Consider the following 24,808-nt stretch of genomic DNA (forward strand, 5'->3'; position numbering starts at 1 on the left):
ATTTTAATAAGATTATTAATATCAATAATAAATAATTTAATCATATTTTAACATAATTATTATTAAAAACATTTTAATTAAAATATATAATTTAATAAAATTCTTAATAATCAATATTCTTATATAAATTTACTAAAATCATAATATATGATACTATAAAATATAATTTAACATAATTATTATTAAAAACATTTTAATTAAAATATATAATTTAATAAAATTCTTAATAATCAATATTCTTATATAAATTTACTAAAATCATAATATATGATACTATAAAATATAATTTAACATAATTATTATTAAAAATATTTTAATTAAAATATATAATTTAATAAAATTCTTAATAATCAATATTCTTATAACAAAAATTCAAAGTAATTTCCGACGGCTAAAATGTTAAGACTACAATTGTAATAGCATTACATGTTAGATCAGTAAACCATATAATAAAAGTATTGGCATATCAAACACTGCCTAAACCATGGAAAAATGACAAAAAAAAGTAACTGATTCCAAAGTATCTTAACAAATAAGCATTCTGGATTCACAACAACTACCACAGGCAAATGCAAAGATGGGAAACCCCCAGTTGGGAATGAGAAGTCATTGCTTGTGCATCTTCCATTTGCAATGTATTGTTTGGAGCTTGTTGATATACTTGAACCAACAATAGGACCATTTCCCATGGCTTTGGTTGAGTACACGTTCATGTTACATACTTTTTTGACTTTCTTCTCTTGTACCTTTACAAGTTTGAAATGACATTAGAAGTACCCAACAGGATGACAAGGTTAAATTTGTAGATTTGCTATGTTGCTGCTTTTGGGATATTGATATTCATTGGGAAAAAATAGTGGAGTTATCACAATAATAATTTGTGTATAACTTCATAACTGTAAAATTCAGAATAGAAAATATGCCTTTACCTACCTTCCATAACTTTATTGTTCTGTCATTTGTCGACAAAAGAAAAAGAGCACCATTAGATGACTGGCACCACCTAATTTTGTTAATTTTCTCCTCAATTTCCAAGCTCTTCAGATAGTCAAACTGTATTAAACCAAGGGAGTACACGTTTTCAATATTCAAGTCCAGAAAGTTTTTAGCATGTACTCCCAATAATCATTATGTTTATGTCTACCACAAACCAAGCATAAATACCTCAGGTTCGTGGCTTTGAAACTCTGTTTTATAGCGAAACTCAGGATGCCTATTGATTGGATAATCCATCTTCTCTAGATCTCTTCGATGTCCAACATGCTACATATTATAAAACGGTATGACAAAGTGTGAGAATAGAACACCGGAGAATCACAGTAAGTGAAACAAGCAGGTTCAGAAATATTAAAAAGAAAAATGGTCAGAGAACGTACGTCTTGAGTGTCAGTCCTTTCAAACAAAACCACCCGACCCCCACGATCACCAATAGCAAGGTGATCGCCATTTCTATTGAATTCAATTACAGATATGATATCAACTGAAAAAGAAACAATGGCATGTAAATGAAGTGAAAAGAGAACTCATAAAGAATGATTTATTCCTAGTGATGACAATTGAGAACTCATCACATCGCATGCATCAAAAAATGACAACTTAAAGATCACACCTCAGGTTTCTCCCACATTATGCAGTGACAAATAATTTGAAGATAAAGATCCACGACACTTTAAGACATACAGATGCTCCAAATTTAAGAATATTAAGTCCTAATCTTCCCAATTTTATGGAGGTTAAGCATGTAGTAATTGCACAGTTCATTTTTCAACATTTCCTCTATTTTTCTTTTGTTTACTTTTGCTTGGTGATAATAACCCCAGTCATACGCCCTATCTAATTGAGATATACTATCCTATCAGTTGAAGTTGCATCTAGATAATGTAACTGGCACCAATAATCTTCGCATTTTATAGTTTTTATTGAAGACATTTACAAATTTCAAACAAGGAAAATATGGTCTTAAACACAACATTCCCTGTTAAACCAATCCAAACAGCTTTGAATAATCACTATGAAATCAATCATGGTATTACCCAATAAAGAAAAAAATGAGGTGTTCGAATAACATAGATCTTTAATTCCCTTTAAACGGTTCTCCAAACCAATAAAAATTGTACCAATACCTTATCCATTTGAATTTACATTCTATCTTAGTTACCATTATTTTATCTAGATTTTAGGTGAGTATCGAATATGAATATGCAAGTATACTCAATTTTCTTGAAGATCATATCCTATAGTTATGTCCAAATAAGTATCAAATACTATCAGATCCACTCTCCAAACTCCAGCAAACACAATTAATTTATTTACTTTGCATGATTCAAAGCAGGAGGTGGTTTCCATTCAATATGTCTTAATATGTACAATAACAATAATCCATCAACTATGTATATAAACATTATTGAATCACATTACTAAGAAACTAAATAAATAGGAAAATAATGCGGTGTATAGGACGATTTGTAAGATTGCACTTTGTTCTAATATTTCTAATTTTATTACATATATATTAATTTTTCTGATGATTCTTCAATTGAATTTATACAAACAAAGAGAAAGAGATATCACTGAATCACCGATCACGTAGGGTTCATTTAGAACAAATTCGAAACACACTGTTATGGAACAAAATAGAAAGCCAGAAGAAAAGCAGAAAAAGAAAGGAGGACAGAAACAACAGAGAATGCAGAAGAAAATAGAAAAAATAGAGACAAAATAGCAAGGACGAGGAGAAAGGAAGAAGGGAGACGAAACAGATTTAATTCATCAAAAAAGTCTTAAAAAAATACATAAAGAGGATTCAAATGAGAAACACAAATAACTATCGTTTGAATCGAACACAAGTTAGATAACAAGAAAGCATAAAAACAAACTGATCAACCAATTGATCAACCAAAATCAGCAGCAGCACAATGAAAGCAGTGTAATAGGGTAATCGTTCAAGATTCATACCTCAACAAAAACCAAACGCCGAGACCGGAGAGAAAAAATGAAGCAGTAGATTTCGGGTAAAGAAATGGGAGACCGAGAGAGAGAATCGGTAAAGAAATGAGATGAAATGATGAGGACAGAAAAAAGAGAGGGTGGAGGACGATTTCGGGTAGGGAGGGAGGGTAAAACAGAGACTTGGGGAGGGAAGCCGGACGTACTCGATTTGGGAAGGGATTAGAGAAGCAGGGAATTTGGGGATTAGGTCGGGATTGTATTACGCGCGTAATACCTATTACAGCGAACCAAACGCCGGAATAGGGGCGTAATGTAATAGGCGCGTAATCGGGGCGTAATGGATTAGCTAATACACTGAACCAAACACGCCCTAAGTTATATAAATTTGGTTTAAAAAATCATTATTGTGTCGAATTTGAACTATAGGACGAGTTAAAATTCAAGTAGATTTGATCAACTGCAGCAGTAGTGCAGCACCTCCCCTTAAACATTGTTTGTCCTAGGGAGAGCAATTTTCAGTTTTAATAAACAAAAAACTGATCCATTCGGTTTTGAAATAGTCAAATGAGGTAGGTTTATCGATTTTGATCTCAATTTAATTGGTTAATTCAGTTGGTTATTAATTTTTGAATCTTCAAATCAAACTAATCCAAAGGGTAGACTTAATTTATATTATTTTAAAATCATTTAAAATATATTTATATTTTATATTATATAATACATATATAACCATGTAAAATTAACCCAATAATCCTAAATCCAACTCAACAACTCAAAAGTTGATTAATCGAAAAAACCGACCAAAACAAAATTGATTTGGTTTGGACAATTTTTTCGACTGAAGTTATTGGATTGATTTTGCTCTCCCCTAATTAGCAATATATACATATATACATACATGTATCATTGGATGCGAGATGAACACCATTACTTAATCATTTTCAATCTGTTTGATAATTTATGTTACCCGAACTCGGGGCAAGTGTTAGATACAGATATGTCGGTATTTCCAGGGTGTCAGATACGTATGGATACAAAACGAAAAATCTGAATAATATAGCATGTTGCAACTAAACAACAAAGGGAAAATGAATGATAAATTCACACTGTAATATGAAAACCAAACTCTTCATTGTAAAGGACAATGCTATCCTATCACTCAATGATGTCTCAATATCACCAGATGAACACGACAGCTTCAAAAGTAAACGATACCCGGAGCCTCTGTATTTGATCATAGTGTTTTGAAAATCCTAAGATTCAATAACAAATTGCATCAAAGCATCATCGAGGAGGCAATTTCAACGTAAAATTGGACTGGTCAAAGTTGACTCATCATCGGCACCAACTAAGGAGCTAGCATCCATTTTTTACATTGCATCTTCGTGTAAATGAGTACTATGTCTTTAAACCGGATCACTTAATCTATACGGAAAGAATCATTTTGCTGCCTTAGGGTCTCGATCATTATATGAGGGTATACAACTACACCGGCCATAAACAACGTGAACTGCAGAAATACAAAAATCATAATTATGCCGTTTCAGCAAGTGAAAATAACAAAATAAATGATGCAAAACGTACCAGAAGCGGAAGGGTCAAGAAACCCCAAATAGGCCATAAAGCAAAGCAGAGCCTGTACGGAACAAAAAAATGTTAGCATAAACGTGAGAAAAAAGACGTATTTATGCCACCTAACAAGTCTTATCAAGAAATAATACAATTGTTTCCCTTACAAGCAAAACGAGATAAGTCCGAGCAAGGTAAGAAATGGCAAAGCATTTATGCTTAACAACTCCCACTTCTCATCGAATCTCCTTACGCTCCATGTTAACATGCTCATGTAAAAGAAAATGGCAACGTTCAATACGGTGCTAACCAAGCCAAGGTACAACGGCATTCTGCAGAGGAATTAAAGACTATTAAGTTGGATCACACCCGTGAATACATATATACATGCAGTACTGTTTAGTAACCCTAAACCGAATATGAGAAAAAATAAAATCATTTGGGGCAAGCTACAAACGGAGCCGTCGTTGCAGCTCGTAACAACAGCATTATCGGGAAAAGTTAAGCCATCTTGGTAATGAATGCATGCATATAAAAAATAATCATGCTATCACAAAATTTACAGAAACCATAATAAATCAGAAAGACACAAAAAACAGTCATGTTTGATTCAAAACATCGGAGATAGCAGGATAAATGTTAAGAACCGTATTTGCTGCACAGGCTTACACGGTGATGGCATGATGCTAGTAAAATTAAACTAAGCAGAATATTAACAAACTAGATAAAAATCTATTTCCCTTTAATTTGTCTAGAGTTACATCCATCATGGAGCCCCAGGTATCATCACACGCAAGGAAAGCACATGGATTATTATAAACAAATAAAAACAGAACAAGTGATGTCTATATATCATCAATCCATCATGCAATTATCAACTGAAAGCTTTCATCTCAAAGAAATCATATAGATAAGAGTGTTAACATATACAATAAGACTTTATTCAATGACATATACGATAAAGCGAAGCAAACACCATTCATGCACAATGAAAATACTAAACAAAGCATACGTTCAACAAAGTACAAAGCACTTCAAATGGATACTTGGAGCGTAATTCAACTTGTATTTCAACCATTTTAGAGGTTCAAGCACTTAAATCAAGTGAACCACCATTTCCAACAATCTAAATAGCCCTTTGAGACATTGAAATTATTGGTTTTATTTTCAAATAGTTTCTCCCATTGTGGTTTACAATTATAATCAGATCAATAAACTCCAAGCTAAGTTGCTCGGACTATTCATTCTACTTGTGTCTGACACATGGATATAGAGATATTATACCGAATCGGACACTCACACCCAAGTGAGTCCAAGTAACTTATCTTCCAAGCATTTTGAGGTAAAAGTACCATGGAGGCCCAGTCAGATTGCATTTTGCCCCTTCTATTAAAAAAATGAGCAAATTAGTCTTAGGTTAGATTAAAGAGCAAAATGGTCCTTTCTATTAAAATTTTTATCCATTTTTACGGTAAAAAACTGCGTGATTGACAGAATAATCAAAAAGCAACACGCGACGATCCATGTATACATAATTCTAAATGTACATGGACCAATTTTTAACAATAGAAATTGATGGAATTTTTAACAGAATGAACGGTTTGCTCTTTGATCTAACCTATTTTTGCGTAAAATGAGCAAAATGCAATCCGACTCTTAGTACAAGGGACTCTTCGGTACTTTTACCAGCACTTTCACATTGAAGCAACCAAATCAAACATAATAAAGGACCTTGTAAAGTGCCATAAATCATATTTAAAAACATGATATTAACAATTATTCAACATACAGAACAAAGATTCAACCTTCATAAACACACATAACCAACAACAAAATCTCATAAACCATACATTAAAAAAAAACAATAAGACTAATTTAAACCACAAAAAAAGGGTAAATTCAATTCAATCCAATCAATTTACCTTCTAATTCTTTCATCATGCAACAATAGATATATCAAATTGGAGTGCCTATCACCAAAGTAGATAATGAACAATGCTGAAGCAACCCAAAGCACATTTTCCAATACCTCAGTCCAAGTCTTAGCTCTTGGAATTGAAGGTGAAAATGGTTGTAACCTTGAACAAGCATCATCTTCAAGGTCTTCATTGCTTGATGCATATCCTTGACTATGCCTTTGCCTCATGTATCCACCACCAACTGGTGTCCCACCAGACATTTTTATTTAATCACAGTCTAAAACAAGATTAATCCCTCTTTTTTCAAGAATTAAAAGAACCCCACTTTATGGAATTTGGATTTTTTTTTCCATAAAGAATCTTACTGTTAAACCCTACTCTAAATGTCAAAATCACAATCTTTTTTTGAATTGAATTGGAATTTGAATAAAAAAAGAAACCCAGAAGGGAAATGAAATTATTCAAGAAACCCAAAGAGAAAATCAGAAAATTTAAGGCTTTTTTAAATCATATAATAAAATTCAATAAAAATCTTCAAAAATAATGAAAAAAGAAAAAAAAAACGAGATTTGCTGCAAGCCGATCGACAAACCCCACAAAATCTCAAAACCCCAGATACAGATTCAGCTTCTCTTCAATACCCAAGTAACAGTTTCCTCTGATTCTAGTCATCAATGCCAAAGAAAACAAAAGCGGAAATGGTGTACTAATAAATAATAATAATAACGATACTTTGGTTTTTTAGGTAAAATTATGGGTCGTTTTGATGACAAAAGAATTTTTTTTTTTTGATTCTTTTAGTTGTCTAATTTAATAAAAATAACTATTTTAATCATTTCTTTAACTTTTTTACTTTTTTAATATCTGAATTTTAAATTTAATTAATATTAGCGTAGCTATACCACCTCAGTAAATTAATAAAAAATATTTTTCCATCTATTTTGAATGATTGGATAAAAAATATAAATTCATAAAAAGAGATGAAAGTTGTTCTATTAAAAGCAAGTTTTTTTACACTAATAGATAATTTGTTATATTATTTTCTTTAATTGATAAAAATAAGGTTTATTTTTCAAGGGATAAATATAAAAATATACATAAATTCGATTTAAATAGTAAAATTTTTAAAATCATTAATTATAAAAATTTATCAATATTAATATAAAATATATTTTTTATTTTTTTGAATAATGAAATGAGATTTTAGATAGGTGAAATTAAAATTTTTTAAAATCGAATCATGGTCTAACACATGAATAATTGTAGTGGCTATAGGGACAAAGTCAAAAAGTACAAATCATGGAAGTCAGTTCTGTATTGGTACCACTTGTATCGGATGGAACATTCTGTCTCAGTAAAACAACGGAACCCTTAACCTTAAATTCTATTTTGTTGTAAATTTTGATAGGTATTAAATGTTTAGTCATATTTCGATTAATTTCGTCTCTTCCACTTGGATTTGAAGTATTTAGCGGTACCAAAGCAAGAGATTCGATTAAAGCTCTTATTTTTTTTCTCTTTCGCCTTCCGTATGCTCGACATCAGTAAACCACTCTTAAGTTCTTGAACTGCTCGGAAGAAACCTCCTCACTACAAAAGAATTTGGTTTCTCACAAATTTTTTTATGACTCTTAGCATTGAAACCGCGAAAAGATAGAGATTGTGGTTAATATTTTATATTTGAAGTTTATTTAATTTTATTCGCCTAATGTTTTTAAATATATTTTATATATGTATATTAAGTTTTTTTAAATAGCAATAAATCTGAAATGATACATTGAAATAGATCAATACCAGTATGTATCAATATCAATAGAAAAATAATATATCTACCGATACGGTATTAACTACCTTGATACTACAGATAGAGTCTTAGTCCTTACAAAATTGTAAAAATTTTATTTTAATCCATTTAAAAATTCTAAAACTATAAGTTAATATGATAGTAAAATTACCTTTTAATTTCTACAGCAGATAAAATTTTAGTTTAATCTCTTTAAAAATCTTGAAATAATAAGTTAATATGATGGTAAAATTGTACTTTGATCCCTTTAAAAGTTTATAAGTTAATTTTAGTTTTTAAAATAAATTTTTGGGTTCTTTTGAAGAACATACCAAAATAATTTTAGAAATATTACAAAAATTGGTGTAGTAATAATGTGGTCTTGAAACTTTATTAGAAGATATCGTTTAATTATTTAAAAATAATTTTATATTAACATTAGTATATTATTATAATTAAATTTAAATAAAAATAAAAATTATTATTATTATTTTTTAAAAAATAAAACAGAACAATTAAATAAACTAAACCAAACCGAAATCGAGCCTAACTTTATTTTATAGGTAGGCCATGAACACCTCTAATTCAATCTAATTTTCTTCCCATTGTACACAAGCAAGAAATTAGAGCAATGATTTACACTACAAAATTTATGTTCAAACCACATGATAGTCTCATCTCTTTCAAATCCTTGAATGGCTCTCTGCATGTTTCAAAACTGGTACACCATTTGCTCAGTGTATCAAAGTTCTTTGAGTATGCCAGTTAACTACATGTCGAAAGAGGGTTATACGTTACGAAAAACGAATACGAAAATCGGGCTAAGAAATACGGTAAAAATACGACAGTAAATACCGGTACCTGTGCTTGTGAATGGTCTTTAGCTTTACCACCACATATGTGTTCCATCATCCCAGGTGGACCACAAACCTGAAGAAACAACCGAAAGTGATTAGGCTGAAATGAACACGGACCCGGACGAGAGCTGGAATGATGGTTTATTAACAGGGTCGGAAAACCGAAGCCTCTGCTTGTTGAAAATGATATCAGTTCTTCACCGAGGCAGAGCAAGAAACGGCAAACAATGGGAGCATGTATTTACTATTACTTGGATCCGAAGTAACGTTAAAGAAATAGGTTCCATGCACAAATGGTTGAGATTTCAGGATATCGAGAGCAGCTTACGAAGATAAGAGTATCATCACTAGGACCAGGTAAGCCTTTTGTGACCATGTCCTTTGAAGTGTAACGGGTACCGCCTTTCCATTTCTTCGTTGGATTGTCCACAGTGTAAAATACCTGGGAAATATCGAAAACGGAAATGGAAAGAAACAAGTTACTATTTAAACGAAATGTCTACCTCCAGAGTGACTATTTCGTCATGACAATAATCGGTACCTAGAGATTTGGGTGGCCAGCTTCGAGTATATCGAGCTTCTGCTTCAGCAGTATATCATCTGGTGAGACATTGGCATAAAGCAGTGAAACTTGTTGGATCGAAAGTCCGAACCATGCTCAAATTCGATCTACAATAAGCGCCATACATACATGCATGCATACATACATACATACATATATATACCTGAGTGTTGTCATTAGGATTCTTCACAATTGCGTCAATAACCTGAAGCATCGGAGTTATGCCTGTCCCTCCTGCAATCTGGAAAAACAGCACCATGATTGAGTCCCAACGGAGATTGGACATATTTATTTATTGAAAGCAAGAAGAAATGCCGTTACTACATCAGATTTTGTACAAAGAATCTAATGCTTTCGAGTTAAGTGTACATTTTCCATACAGGTTTTGGTTCTTCGAGGGAAAATAAACCGAAAATCTAGAAAACCAGCTCTAACAATGCCAATGTGTTTCTTCATATTGGTAGGGTATCTGAGCTTTTCAATGGGCCTGCAACAGATAAATGCAATTGGTTTAAATATGGGTGTCTTGAGAGATCTCTACGATAACTACTATATGTAAATACCTACCCTTTCACTTCAAGTACGTCGCCCGGTTTTAAGGTAGCAAAAATCTGACTCATTTTCCCTTCTGGATAGACCTGCAAAGTTTGTTTTTACAAGCAGTTTGACAAAGCAATTCACATGGCTTGGTGTCGCAAATACGAGACAAGGACATCTTTGGAAGTGTGAACTGATACGAGGACAAAGAGGTGAAGACGTAGGCATTTATTGCCCCATATCTTTATTAACAAGTCAAAGTGCCCCATAGCATCTGGATCTGATATAGGAGTATACCTGATAATCGATGTTATTCCGATACGAATATATGAGCAACTAATATATGTTAACTTGCAGAACAAGCAAGTTTAAATATGATTTTGCATGCAGAAACCGTATCTTAATCTTTCGATTTCTGCATCAAAAGCAAGTTCGACTAACGAAAACAAATGCATATAATCCTTGTATCTGGAGTATTTTCATACGAGACAAGGCTTTTAGAACTTATATTCCCTAACAAGAAGATGATATTCACCACACACACAAAAAAAAAAAAAGGAAATGGGACTTTGAACGACTAACGAATAACCGATTTAGACAATATCAGACATGAAAAGGGAAAGTCTAAATCAGACCATTTACGAGTTCAATACATAGGCTAACGGTCTTATGACGTATTTTGTTTTTCCTTCAGCATTTTGTCCTAATGGCGCCCTGCAATAGCAAGAATGCATCAAAAATACTGAATGTAGCGGCAGGGTACTTCTAAGTCTCACCTAATACATCCTCTTAAATGCAAAACCGTAAGGATTCAAAATAAGAACCTTCGGTCCGGTTTGTAAGAAGAGAACATGCCTTGTAAGGATGCATGCAGCAACATCTAAACCCAATTTAGCAGCAGGATCAAACGAAAACCTGCCATTTCGAGAAGAATGTTAATAACGATGGTAGGCGGTATCTTGCACAAAATCGATGAGAGCTATCGAAAAGACCCTTAAGTGCAAAACAAGGGTATTGCATATGGCAAGTTACTACATATATATATGTATGTATATATAGATTAAACCATTACAACATGTGAAAAAGATCGGTTAAAAAGAGAAATATACCTGAACAAGTGACTGTTGTGACTAACCCTTGCAGTATCTTGCAATTCAAGCCACTTATCGGACTTCAAAGCTGAAAATTGCATAAAAGATCTCCTAAGTCGGATCAAAAGAAACCAAAGCAAGTTTTTTGACACGAGTACTTGGATATAATTCTTTAAAGACCCTCCAAATACATGGGAAAAACTTTAAAACATCGATTTCATACACATTCCAGTACCTTCAAGTATCATAGAATTTAATGGTTCACAAATAATGAGCAAGTCTAGTAAACTTGTGCTCACCAACTTTTGGACCCGTCTCCTCATTGATTTGATCTAGATGACCCTACATATACAAAGTAACAACAAAGTTGCTCAATTAGGACACAACAATTGTAAATGAGTTCATATCTGTTCGCGAATAATCGTAATAACATTCGTTATGTCCGCAACTATGATAAACTAATAGAAAAATGCATCCATGACTGTCAGGGGCGTAAATAGAGGTAGGCAATGGCCTTCACTCCAAAGATGATAAATAAGCTTTTTAATCTCTTTGAAAAGAACATTGTTCTGGCTTCGCCTCGAACGACTAGAGTCTAAATATGCATTTCGATATTCTAAGCTTCCTATAAAACAATTCAGAGTCCTACATACATTGCAACAAAGATACAAATCAACAAAACCCAGATTATAATTTAAAAAAAAAAACTCACCAAATTTGACTCTGATTCTGATATATAGTAGTAAGTGGAGAATCCACCAGCCATAGCTGTAATTGCTGAGAAGCTAAATACAGCAGAGCCAGACTTGGGTTTACCTACAAATGCAGTGTTGAAGGAAGCTGAAGTGGATTTGGCCATTTTTTATTTTTATGTCCATTTTACGGTCGTCCATGTTTGAAGTCTGTGATTGTGACGGCTCTTTCCATGTTTAAAGTCCGTAACTGTGACTGTTCTTTCCAACAATATCGTCTCTAAGGTTCGAACATAGGTCCTTCCGTTGTAGTACAATGTAACTTATCATTGCACCCATCCATTTGTCGGTAAATTCTTTTATTAGTCATGCTTGTTAGGTAAATTACTTCATTAGTCATCTGATTATTAACTTATTTTTAATTGATACAATATCACATTTAGTCCTCAATATTTACATATTCTATCAATTTAATTCTAATTCTAAATAATTCAACAAAGTTAACCCTCTACATTTATAAATTCAATCAATTTGATCCTCAAACACATTTTCATCATAAATTGGAATTGATAGAATTAGTAAATATGGAGGGTTAAATTTTTTTTAATTCTTTAGAGCTAAAACTAATTTGATATAATGTGCAAGTGTTGAGAACTAAATATGTTATTATACCAATTAAAAAAGACCACATTAATTGAGGGTGACCAAAACAGAACCGATTGAAAATATTAGTGACGAAATTAAAAGTTCTTGTATTTGGTGGTCAAACAAAAACACGATAATAATTAGATAATTAATGGTGTAACTTTACCCTTTTACTTTTTATGTCTTTGACTCTCGGTACTTAGAAGTCATAAGGCCTCCATTAAATTTAAAGTCAAATCAGGTTCGAACCCTGTTACGAGAACAAGCTCTTGCACTGCTATATTTTCCATTCATAAGATTCAAATCCAAAATTTTACTCTCAAAAGAGTATCGAGTATGTAAAATCTTATAGATATATGAAAAGGGTTTAACATTTTGAATATATTAATATCATATGTTTATCCGTATTCGACAATCCTATGTTCCTTCCGTCGTCTGCAACAGTTGGTTCGTGTCAATTACTCTTGGTGAAAGCATTTGACAAGTTTGAACTTCAAATCTCGAAATCTATAATCCATTTACTCGTTCGCAGGTGAAAGCGATTATACGAACAAATTTATCGAGAAAAGACATCTTCCGAGTTGAAGATGAGGTGAACACTTATATAATCAGTTGAACTCTAATACACAAACATTGTAGAATTCCCAACTCTTTTCTAAGATCATGACATCGAAGTATTAATAATGGTGATAAACTGAGGGAACCTTGAACCCCGAATGTCGATTATATGAACAAAGCAGTCATACTTTACAGGTAGGAATATCCAAAATTGCTTTCTTATCTGAAAGGATAGAAGGATAAACTTGCCTTTTAACAGACGCACTAGAACGAGGCATACGGCGGATCTTCTGCAGCTTTCGGAAGAGAATTGGCACGGCTATAGTTTCAAAACAAAACCGCTAGGCGGTTTTTTCATTTGAGCTTTGGCGCCGGTTGGTGGATCTTGATTAGCCCAGGCCGAGATGAGATGATGGGTGATCGCGAACGGTCCCGGAACAAACATGGGAGCGAATTCCCCACTTTTCGCAAGATAACCTGCCGATGAACTCCATCGCTTTTTAACTCCTTTGATCATCTGATCTACCTTAGCTGCAGCCAATCTTTGCGCCTTCTTGTATTCGGCAAATCTCAATGCCTTCCTTACATCTTCTCGGCTGTGCCACCGAGCATCTACGTAGACATAAAGTTTCACTGCTATTATGATTTTAAAACCTAATCAAACAACTGCAAACGACATTACATTTCAGCATGTTCAAGTACCTTCTAGTTCTTCCTTATCCACATTTATTTCGTGAGATTTCGCATATGCGAAGAACCCGACCATCAACTGGCATGGAAGACTATTTGGACCAACTGAAAACAGATCAGATTAGTAAGTTCAAAAAGTAACAGGCATGAATGCGGATAAAAACAGGATAGAAAATACAAAAGAGAGAATTTTCGAAGACCATTTTCAGACCGGATTTAGTCCTATGGTAGCCTAATGTCCGGCTGGATTACTAAACTACCATCGGCGTATAAATGGTTTGCCATTAAGTATTACGAAATACAAACATCATATGACAACAGAAAACGGAAAGCACGTTATGCATATAAACTATCTTTGCAAAAGCAATACCGGGCCATGGCTGAGAACTATGATAGACAACTTCTCCAACTTCGATACCCGTCTCTTCATACGCTTCTCGCCTCACCACTTCTTCTAAGCTTTCCCCTGGCTAAAGACAATAGAACATATCAAGAATATAATCACGAAAAACAAGCATCTTGAAAAAGAACTTGGAGAGTTACCAGAGCAGGTTACCTCGATGAATCCGGCTAAGCAACTCCACATACTAGGTACGAATCGGGACTGTCGACCTAAAAGCACACGATTGTTTTCTCTATCGATGACCAACATAATTACAACCTATATTGGTCAAAGAAAACATTAGTTAGAAACATCAAAGAAACAACACCCTGTGAATCCATTAGTTAACATTTTCAAAGTTCTTAGCAGTCAAATTCCGCTATTAGTCCTTGCACCAAGTGTAGGGACTAAAATGAACCAATTCAAATAGTATAAGAACTAAAAATGACCGAATTAGAGAATAAAAAACTAAATCCACAAGGACTAATAGCAAAATTTGACCATTTTTAGCATATAATCAGGATTTGCCTTACTGGATCAAGACGAAGGTAAACAATCCTTTTGCATGGTTCATTGAAGCTTCAAAAACTCTAAGGACTAAAACTGACCAAATTTAGAGTACAAAAAACTAAATCCACAAGGATTAATAGCAGAATTTGACCATTTTTAGCATTAAATCCACAAGGATTAGTAGCAGAATTTGACCATTTTTAGCATTAAATTCACAAGGACTAATATCAGAACTTGACCATTTTAAGCATAGAAAGAGGATTTGCCTTACTGGATCAAGACAAGGGTAACAATCCTCTTCCATGGTTCATTGGAGCTTTCAAAAAGAATAAGAACTAAAACTGAGCAAATTAGAATACAGAAAACTAAATCCACAAGGATTAATAGCAAAATTTGAGCATTTTTAGCATTAAATCCACAAGGATTAATAACAGAATTTGACCATTTTTAGCAATATAAGAGGATTGGCCTTACAGGATCCAGACGAGGGTAAACACTCTTTTTGCATAATTCATTAGAACATTGTTTCATTCTCCCAGCTTCTTTGGGCACTGTTTTATCACCACAATGTCCACAAAATCTTGATTGATTATGCCATTCGAGCAATGCCCTTCCCTAATAAAAATATTTAACAAAGCTTTCAATGGCATCAATTCACTTATATGAACACTAAAAATTACCAAAAAAACATGATGCAATTAATGAATAAAATTACTTACATGACCAGCAATGGCTAAATCACCCATAACCCACGAATCAGTCCAATCAGTAGCCATCATCAGTGTCCTAAGTTCCACAAAGCAAAGCTGTTTCCTATTACTCAATTCAGTAGCCAACTCACCATTTTCAACCACATCCATAGCCCAATAAACAACGTGTTCTTCAGCTCTTGAGCCTAAATAAACCAAAGATGACTCAGTGAGTTGAACCCCGTGTTTGCCCAAGATGGTTTTACAATCAGCTAAATCGATCCACCCAAGATGCCAACTAGGTGCAACACCATCCTCCTCTTCGATAGAAGATGAAACCAATGGCCTGCCCTTTTTGAAAAGCAAGACCTTGAAAAATGGGGAATTTGGAGGGTGGGTTTCTGGGTTTTGGTGGAGATGGGATTTGAGGGACTCAAACGATGAAGAAAGAGAGAGTGGGTCATGGAGTTTAGGGGTTTTGGATCTTAAAGGGTTGCCTGCAAATAGATGGGAATTAAGGCTAATTGCCATGGCGGGCGACCAAAGAAGAAAAGAAGATGATTACAAAGGAGCTTTGGAGTGATGAAAATTCAAAGTTCAAACTTGCCCTGTTTCCGAATTTATTAGTTAACAAAAATTAATAATAATAAACCGAACTTTCCAGGAAAAGATGGTATGAAAGTGAAGTATGTATTTTTATTTTAAATTTCAGTATTTTTATTTAAAAAATTAAATTTAAATGAAAATTTTGAAATTTAGAATGAAATTGTTGATGTCGTATTAAATTCTAAAATTTAAAATAAAATTATAGATTTAGTCTCTATATCTCAATTTGATCGATTTTAGTCTTTGTATTTTTTGAATTGATTAATTTTAATCTTTGTACTTTTCGAATTTTGAAAGCTTAATCTTGACCCAAAGAGTACTAATTAAATCTGTTTGGTTATATTCAATCACTAGTTTTATACCGTGCATACAGTTAAATTTAGTCCATATTTTCTAACTAAATCATATTAAGTCTTAATACGATTCTAATTTAATTGAAATTTTAGCGAGTAATATATAAAATTAACAAACTGAAATGACATTACATATACGATAATATAGAAATTAAAAATATGAAATTAATTTAGACTAAATCCGTAAGTTAATGGCAGAATTTACCTAAAATACCAATTATAAGGTTTATTTGTTATTATTTTTGAAATTTATTTATTTTTAATTTTTAAGAACCGACATATTTAATTTCGTATTTATCGACTTTCGAGAGCCCAAACCAATAAAAGTGAACACGAAAGGCTCTCGAAAGAGAGGTTTGCCTATATTTTCTTCCCCTTTTCAAATCCCTAATTACCCAAATTTGAAATCTTTTAGTTCTTAAATTTCGAAAAAGAAAAAAGGTTGGATTTAGTTTTAAGAATAAATATAAGCCTCCAAATCTAATCGGAAGTCACTTTGTTGAAGTAGCTGGTAATTACTTAATTCAAAAAAAAAACTCTTAATTTTTCGTTTTAATTCGCGTTTCGAATGGTCTGATTTTGTATCCTATCTTGTTATTCCTTGATCGGGTTCTCGATTAAACTGTGAAAGGCTTTTTTTGGGTGGGGAAGGTTTTGAGCTTGATATTTTTTGTTGTATTCGAAGTTAATTTTATTTGTTAATTTTGGTACTGGAAATTTAGTAATTGAAGAGCTTATACTGTGAAATGTGAATCTAAAGTCCTTAAATCTTCAGTCCTAGGCGTCGGGTTAATCTTGCTTGGCCGGGGGGGGATGCTGGAAAATATAATGGCGGATACTTTGTGGCCATTTTGGGGTTTCATGTTGGCCGTGCTTTGTTTATGGATATTTTGATCTTGTTCTAGTCTTAAAGAGAGTAGTATGACTGACCCAAATAAGCAAACACATGGAAAACAGCATTAAGGTTTTTCAAATTGCTGAATTTGGTTTAAGGACTGGTGAATGAGGAATAAGATGTTGCAAGGAATGTTGAGTTAGCTTAAGATATGGTGCCATATAATGCTGTCAAAAGTGGGATGTTAGGGAGAGTTTGCATTTGAATGGAAGTGTTTTAGGCTATTTTAGTTGTTTAAATCATGTAGGGTTTTTTTGTGAACCAATCTAGTGTCCGGTGAGTTCAATTGAAGTTCTTATAATGTGAAATGTGAAGTTAATTCTTTCAATTTTCATTGTTATAATTGGTGGGTATTTGAGATAACATTGTTGTTGAGTTTCTGTGCCTAGGATTGATAAGTTCTATATCACGTCGAGTTACTTGTTTGGCCAGAAAATAAAGATATGTTGGACTATGTAATGGCGTATGGGCATTTTGTGTTTTATGTCGGAAGTGGCTTTGTTTATGGATATTTGGTCTTGTTCTAGTCTTAAGACAGTAGTATGACTGACCCAGAGAAGCAAACTTGAAAAACAGCATTATGTTAATTTTTTCTAAAAATTGATTTTGAGCTTCAATTTGCAATAGAGACCTATTTCCTGAATTTGGTTTAAGGCCTGGTAAATGTGGAATAAGATGTTGTAAAGAATCTTTAGTTAGCTGAAGATATGGTGCTATATGATGCTTTGAAGAGTGGATTGGAAGGGAGTTTGTATTTGAATCGAAGTGGCTTAGGCTATTTTTAGTTGTATAGGATTATTTCTTGAACCAACCTGGCTCTAGTTTCCAATTGGAGTTCTGAGAATTTATCCATGGTTAGGGAATTTTGCTCGAATTATTTAGGAGACTAATGTTTGACCTGATTTGTCATTGCTATATAATAATGATTTTGATGTGGGGGGAGCAAATTAGATTATGTTCAGTATAATCTTTCATCGGAATGTTATTAACTTGGCCTGGCATTAATGTCTTGGTCTTAAATCGGGTTAGCTTAATTTTGTTGCTTATGCCATTGGCAGCCAATGGTGACTTTCTTGTTAGCTGTTAGGGTCTAGTTCTTACAATGTTAGCCTTGTAAGGATGATGTCATGAGAGTGGTCACTGTTCTAAAATCTAATTGTAATGGAGTCTTAAAATAATCTCTTTTACAATTTTAACTAACAAGATCAGTCCCTTCTATAGAGCCGTTGAATGTAGGCTACTTGGCCCATAGAGTTTGTTTTGTGTGACATCTATTTGCTATTGCTAGACCTTAGACAATGTTAAGATTAATTTTAAACATATGATATCCTCCCCCCCTTTTCCCTTGATCATCTATGATATATTTGTGAGGTTTCTTTTAATCCATTCTCATACATTGTATCTTTGGGTTTCTGTTTTTTCTTTTATTCTACTCATATGCGTCTTAGCTCATTTCGTTTTCTGTTGAGTTTTATCCTTTTGTGTATAGCATGTAAAAATTAATGTTGATGTTTTTCTTTTGTGCTGGTACATTAGAGGTTTCAACATGCCAAAGAGAAGAGAGCGTTCGGTGTCTTTTGATGGGTATCAGAGATCTCCCTTTCCGTATAGCTCCAGCTGTAGTCATCGATTTTCACCGAAACTCTCTTCAGAAATCAAGGAAAATCTAAAGGAATGGGAAGAAGCCAGGTGCCCTGTTTGTATGGAGCATCCACATAATGCGATTCTCCTCATATGTTCTTCCCATGAGAAGGGTTGCCGTCCATACATGTGCGATACAAGTTATCGCCACTCTAACTGTTTCGATCAGTTTCACAAGTCATTTATGGATTCCTCAGCAACAACACCACCAGATCCTCAACTAGAAGAAGCTCAGCTTGTAACTAGAACTGTATCACCAACGGCAGCTGCAACTCTAGAATTAACTATCACTGATTTGCCGGAACAAAGAACCGATGAAGGGCCCTCCACCCCATCTATTGTCTCACTTGAGAACCCAGTGCTGTCAAAATTAGTGTGTCCTCTATGTCGTGGTCAGATAAAAGATTGGGTCGTTGTAGAGCGAGCTCGCCAAGTCATGAATGCTAAACCTAGAAGCTGTTCTTCTGAAACATGCAATTTCGCTGGTGCTTATAAAGACCTAAGGAAGCATGCAAGACTCGAGCACCCTGCTGTGCGCCCATCAGAGGCTGACCCTGAGCGACAACGAAATTGGAGGAGGTTGGAACGCCAGAGAGACCTCGGGGACTTGCTTAGCACACTGCAATCTTCATTTGGGGAGGAAAGGGCTGATGATTACAACAGCTTGTCAATTGACGATGGAAGTTTACTTACCGTCTTTTTCCTCATTCGAGCATTTGGACCAGGGTCTAGCTGGTCCGGCACATCAAGGACGAGAGCTCAATCGAGTATTAGGAGGAGATCGACAAGACACTGGGGAGAAAGTTATGATGGGGAAACTGGATCCATTGGAGATGAGGACAATGATGAGTCTTCTTCAGATGGTGGTTCGTTTTCTTGGCGGCGGCGGCGTGTAAGGAGACGGACAACTCCTGACAATCAACAATGACTACCATTCCTTGCAGTGGCGTCATGTAAGGCGACAGTGGTTTGATTTCTTGGCAGCGCCATGTAAGGGATCCTTTTTGTCGTCCAAACATCGGAGTTTCAATCGCAAAGTGTTTTCCATGTTCATATTAATCTACATCTTGTAGTTGTTTGCTTTGTTCGTCTTCATGGCTGTAATAATTTGTTTCTCATTCAACAGCAGTTGAGGGATAATTGTTTCTAGTTCATTTGAGAACTGTTATGATATTCACGTAAAGATTTTCATTGAAATGAAGTGTTGATTGACATCAGGTCTAGATTCGATCATGAATACTCCTTTTACCGTGTTTGTGTGCTGGGTTTGGGAAAAAATATCATTGATATCGGCTGGATTTGGGTAAAAGTATCTTGAAGGTCATTGTATTAAATGTTAGATTGTATTTTGCCCATTTTACTAAAAAATGAGTAAATTTTTGTACATTAAATTAAAGAGCAAATTGATTGGTTATTTCGTTAGTCATGTTAGTTTTTACCAATAAGATTGGATGAAATTTTTAACAAAAAATATCATTTTGTTCTTTAATATAATGTACAGAGATTAATTTACTTATTTTTTAGAAAAGAGGGCAATGCAGAGTCTTTTATGGTGTTTTTATTGTTAGATTTATGTATGATATTGGTATACTCTATGTTTGCCCAAGCTTGACTCAGCTCGAAATACAGTTCTAAAATTTTGCCTAAATTTATTTTAAGTTTGCTTATATTATATTTTCAAGATATATATTATTTTTAATTTAACATTTTAAATAGTTTTTTATTTAAATTTTAAATTTAGACAATTTAACATATATTTTTTAATTTTACATTATATTCTATTATTTTATATTTAATTTTATGTGATATAGATTACGTAATATATAAAATAAAAATATTTTACAAAAATATATAACATGCTAGGTTAGCTCGAGTTTATTTTGAATATTGAAACTCAAACTCAATCATATTTTAAATAATCTTTTTTTTTTGGCTAAAACTCATTTTTAAGCCTCATTCTTTTATTCAAATAATTTCATATTTTAAATGTACTCTTGAGTTTAGACATAAATCTACCTTTCACAAAAAAAAAAATATATAAATTTACGCTTACTAAGATTTGAATCTACACTCTACACTATATAAGTCATTTGTGGGCTACTATTTTACCACTTAGGTCGGGTACTACACTCTATTGAACCCACTACCTCTTTAGGTAGTCTTAGGCACTCAAAACTTTTGTCAAGAGTTGAGAGGTAATACTTAATACTAGCCTGTCAAGAAGTCCACTTTGAAATTCTTTTCGGGAGGAGTTGACTTTTCCCTCAAACAAAGTATAACCACAAGTTCAGATTTTATAAATAAAAAAATAATATTGTGAAAGATTTATTCTCATTAAAAAATCTAGCTCGATGAATTTTATGGAGAGCTAATGTAACAATCAAGCTCCACTCTTTCGTACCAAAAGAAAGAAAATCCCTTGCGGTAAACGTTTTTGTGCATCACATGCACATGCATTGCCCCCTTTAATTCCATTCCAAGCTGCTAATTTTCAGCTAAGCGAAATACGGTAACCGTTGAAACAACATGCAAATAAATAATTAATTAATTACAACTTGTATTTATGGGTTAATTACACCATAAGTACTCAAACTACATCTCAAATTTTAAATTGTTTTCTAAAACCACAAACTGTTTTAATTAAATCTTCAAAGTATTATATTTGTATTAGTTAAAGTCTTTGCATCAACCCGACATCAATTTAAGCGTTAAATGTCGATTTAAATCTAAAGAACATAACATCTTTGGAAAACACCACTCTAGCTAAAAGAGTGTTACGAAATAACACATCTAAAGTAGAGATGTATATGGGTTGGATAAGATTCGGTTTGGGTTTATGTGTGATATTAGTATATTTTATGCTTACCCAAATTTAATTCGGCTTAAAAATTTACCCAAGCTCATTCATATTTGTAAATGACTAACTCAATGCCGTCTTAGGCCCGACTATATTAGTTTTAACTTGATATTTTAGATGATTTTTTATTAAAATTTTAAATTTAGACAACTTAACTTATTTTTTAATGTTTACATGGAATTCTGTTACTATATATTTAATTTTATGATCTAAATTACATAATATCTAAAAATAAAATAAAATATATTACAAAAGTATAAAATAAGTTGGGCTAAGCTAACTTTGAACCTCGTACTTTATGCTTAGGCAAGTGACATGGCACACGGACATATCTAATCTCAAGTCTTAATACGTCTTTTCTATTAAATAATTTCTAACGAAAACAAATAATGTGACTAAAATTTAAAACTATTTCTTTTATTTAAAAACACGCTAAATTAATTCATGTTGTCAATACGACAACTACATGCATAAATTTTGACCACATGTTAGATATGCTACATTATTCAAGGCCAAAGTCGTACAATACTAATACTTTTATAACCCAATTAAGTATTTAAAAATTTAAGGATTAATTTAGAATTTAAGCAATAGTTTGGGATGAATAGTAAATTAACCCATTATTTATATCATTACTTGGATCTTGAAGCAATGCCAATTTCAGTTTCCAATTTCCAGCTGAAATCCAGGCTTTGAACAATATATATATATATATGCATGTATAAGATCTTTTGTTCTTCAATTCAATCCACGCTTTTTTTATTTTATTTTTATCAACGGTGAAGAATATGCAGAGATCATCGTCATTATCAAACACTAATCGGCTAATCTCCGACGAAATCTTCGTCAACTTGCCGCCGTCTACCATGGCAACGTGTCAACTTCTCAAAGCCACCAGACATCCGACGATCGCTTACCGGAGTACGGTGATCCGATCACCGGGACTAACAAAAAAGAAATTGCTTACAATCGCCACCACGACATGACGGGAGAGAAAGTGATTCACCTAATTCCGGTCGTATTGTTTCTTTGTGCTTTCACTCTCTGGTTTTTCTCTTTACCTGCAGATAGTAAAATATGATCGGAGAACGCCACTAATTGCTTAATTATGTAATATTTAAACGTTTAAATTATATGGAAAGTCCCTATATTATGTATTTTTGGTATATTTAGTCCCTCCATTATAATTTAATTTTTATATATAGTTTTTTGTACTTTTCCAAATGTGTATTTTTAGTTCTAATACCAATTTTCTTTTCAAATAATTTGATGGGATTTATGATTTAAAACATATAGTGACGTGGCATGTGTTCTCTCTCTCTTTTTTAAAATGCGTAGGCAGGTCCTTGGCTCCTAATATGGTAAATCTCTCATTTAGTCCCTTCAAAATTGTGAAGTGATAAGTTAATATAATGATAAATTTACACTTGAATATTTTAAATTTTATAATTCATTTTTGGTCCTTCCTAAAGCACTTGTTTTAATGTGTAAAAAAATGTTTCATTGTAAAAGAAATGTTAATATGTATATAGAAAACAATCCCATGTTTTTAAATGTAAGTCATATCAAATTATTTGACAAAATTAACACGAAAAAAAGTTAAATTTACGAGGATTAGAAATGATAAGTTCAATTATTGTACGACTCTCTGCTCGTCCTTACTCCGGAGTGGGTGAATCATGTTGAACTCCATTAACCCTTTTGTGTATCAACATATATAAATAATTTGGTAAAAAAAAAACCTTTCTCAAATTTGATATTGAGCAATTGGTATCTTTCAAGAAATTTGAGTAATTTAATCTTTGTTAATTTCGGAAGTGAGTAAATAATGATAATTAATCATAGCGTTAATGTTTTTCATCAATTGTACATATTTTCATTGGTAATTTAGTCCTTAAAGTTTACAAATTCTATCAATTTGGTCTTGATTTAACAAATTTAGCCCCAAACATTTACACACTCTACCGTTTTGGTTGGTTTAACAAATTTAACCCGCAACATTTACACATTTTGTTAACACTTACACAAAATATACGAACATCAAGGGCTAAATTTGTTATGATATCAATCAAATTATCTACAATAGACAACAACTATTAACTCAGTGATTAATAGTCTTTAGTTACTCACTTTCGAAATTAACAGAGATAAAATTACTTTAATTTCTTAATAGAAACTAGTTTGCTCAATATCAAAACTAAGAGAGATGAAATAGCTGTTTTTACCAAAAAATTAAAAGAAAACAAACCACACCCAACCTCTAAAAAAAGTCTAATCCAGGCCCATAAATATACATTCATTAAGGAAAAATAAAATGTTAAAATTTAGTCCCTATACTTTTCAAATTTTAAAATTGAAGTCCAACTATTAACATTGTTAATTTAATTTTTTGTTAAATTTGTTGCTGTAACATTTTGGAATAAAAAAATCTCACTTGATAGCCATGTAATTAAAAAAAGATGTTCTAATTAACTTGAATTCAACAAAAAAAGAATTTAACAGGATTTACAGTTGGACTTGAATTTTGAAATCTAAAAAATAGAATGACTAAATTCCTGAAAATATAAGTATAAGAACTAAATTCCTAATTTTTGAAAAGTACAAGGACTGTAGGAAAATTTTAACCAAAATAAAATCTGATATTGGTGTAGTTGAGGAAGCATTAAAGAAAAGAAAATGGCACAGGTGGGTTTGTCACTGAAATGGGCAGCATATTTCCTGAGGTGTCATTCCTTTGGTCACCTATATATACTTCAATTTTAAGACAGTCTGACTCTGAACTATCAATCTAAACTATTTTATTATTTCATGCATCATTCATATTTAAATAAATTATCATTTTATTTTAATAATACAATCATATTAGTACACCAAATTTTAAACAATCAAAAAAGTTTTTATAATTTTAAGTTAAAAAGTAGAAATTTTGAATTTTTTTTTATTTTTTAGAGTTTAAAATTTAGGTTCAGCTGTTATCGTTGTTAATTTTTTTGTTAAATTCAGATTAATTACAATATTATTAA

At 32.7% G+C, this 24,808-nt stretch overlaps 4 protein-coding genes and 1 pseudogene across 6 annotated transcripts; 1 reads left to right on the plus strand and 4 right to left on the minus strand.

The window, feature by feature from the left end:
• Positions 1-399: 399 nt before the first annotated feature.
• Positions 400-1,686, minus strand: LOC121219999 (serine/threonine protein phosphatase 2A 55 kDa regulatory subunit B alpha isoform). The gene is made up of 4 exons (XM_041099001.1): positions 1,377-1,686; positions 1,165-1,263; positions 934-1,053; positions 400-746 (listed from the first exon to the last, which is right to left on the minus strand). Exons 2-4 carry the CDS (start codon positions 1,231-1,233, stop codon positions 435-437), a joined length of 501 nt encoding a protein of 166 aa, XP_040954935.1. The 5' UTR covers positions 1,234-1,263; positions 1,377-1,686; the 3' UTR covers positions 400-434.
• Positions 1,687-3,880: 2,194 nt separating this feature from the next.
• On the minus strand, positions 3,881-7,236 carry LOC121202976 (uncharacterized). The gene is made up of 4 exons (XM_041099002.1): positions 6,441-7,236; positions 4,686-4,850; positions 4,534-4,585; positions 3,881-4,459 (listed from the first exon to the last, which is right to left on the minus strand). Exons 1-4 carry the CDS (start codon positions 6,695-6,697, stop codon positions 4,370-4,372), a joined length of 564 nt encoding a protein of 187 aa, XP_040954936.1. The 5' UTR covers positions 6,698-7,236; the 3' UTR covers positions 3,881-4,369.
• Positions 7,237-8,767: 1,531 nt separating this feature from the next.
• Positions 8,768-12,126, minus strand: LOC121220388 (NADH-cytochrome b5 reductase-like protein; annotated as a pseudogene).
• Positions 12,127-13,159: 1,033 nt separating this feature from the next.
• On the minus strand, positions 13,160-16,136 carry LOC121220000 (nudix hydrolase 19, chloroplastic). Of its 2 annotated transcripts, XM_041099003.1 has the most exons (6): positions 15,464-16,136; positions 15,219-15,359; positions 14,409-14,513; positions 14,223-14,322; positions 13,865-13,957; positions 13,160-13,774 (listed from the first exon to the last, which is right to left on the minus strand). In XM_041099003.1, exons 1-6 carry the CDS (start codon positions 15,962-15,964, stop codon positions 13,482-13,484), a joined length of 1,233 nt encoding a protein of 410 aa, XP_040954937.1. In that variant the 5' UTR covers positions 15,965-16,136; the 3' UTR covers positions 13,160-13,481. The 2 variants fall into 2 exon arrangements, with proteins under 2 accessions (XP_040954937.1, XP_040954938.1); XM_041099004.1 differs by lacking the exon at positions 15,219-15,359 and having other exon boundaries at positions 15,464-16,048.
• A 564-nt stretch (positions 16,137-16,700) lies between these two features.
• On the plus strand, positions 16,701-20,145 carry LOC107909222 (uncharacterized). Of its 2 annotated transcripts, none has more exons than XM_016836691.2 (2): positions 16,701-16,903; positions 18,815-20,145. In XM_016836691.2, exon 2 carries the CDS (start codon positions 18,834-18,836, stop codon positions 19,854-19,856), a length of 1,023 nt encoding a protein of 340 aa, XP_016692180.2. In that variant the 5' UTR covers positions 16,701-16,903; positions 18,815-18,833; the 3' UTR covers positions 19,857-20,145. The 2 variants fall into 2 exon arrangements, with proteins under 2 accessions (XP_016692180.2, XP_016692179.2); XM_016836690.2 differs by having other exon boundaries at positions 18,824-20,145.
• The last annotated feature ends 4,663 nt before the right edge of the window (positions 20,146-24,808 follow it).

The sequence above is a fragment of the Gossypium hirsutum genome, chromosome D08 (assembly GCF_007990345.1).
Source record: "Gossypium hirsutum isolate 1008001.06 chromosome D08, Gossypium_hirsutum_v2.1, whole genome shotgun sequence".
Lineage (NCBI taxonomy): Eukaryota > Viridiplantae > Streptophyta > Magnoliopsida > Malvales > Malvaceae > Gossypium > Gossypium hirsutum.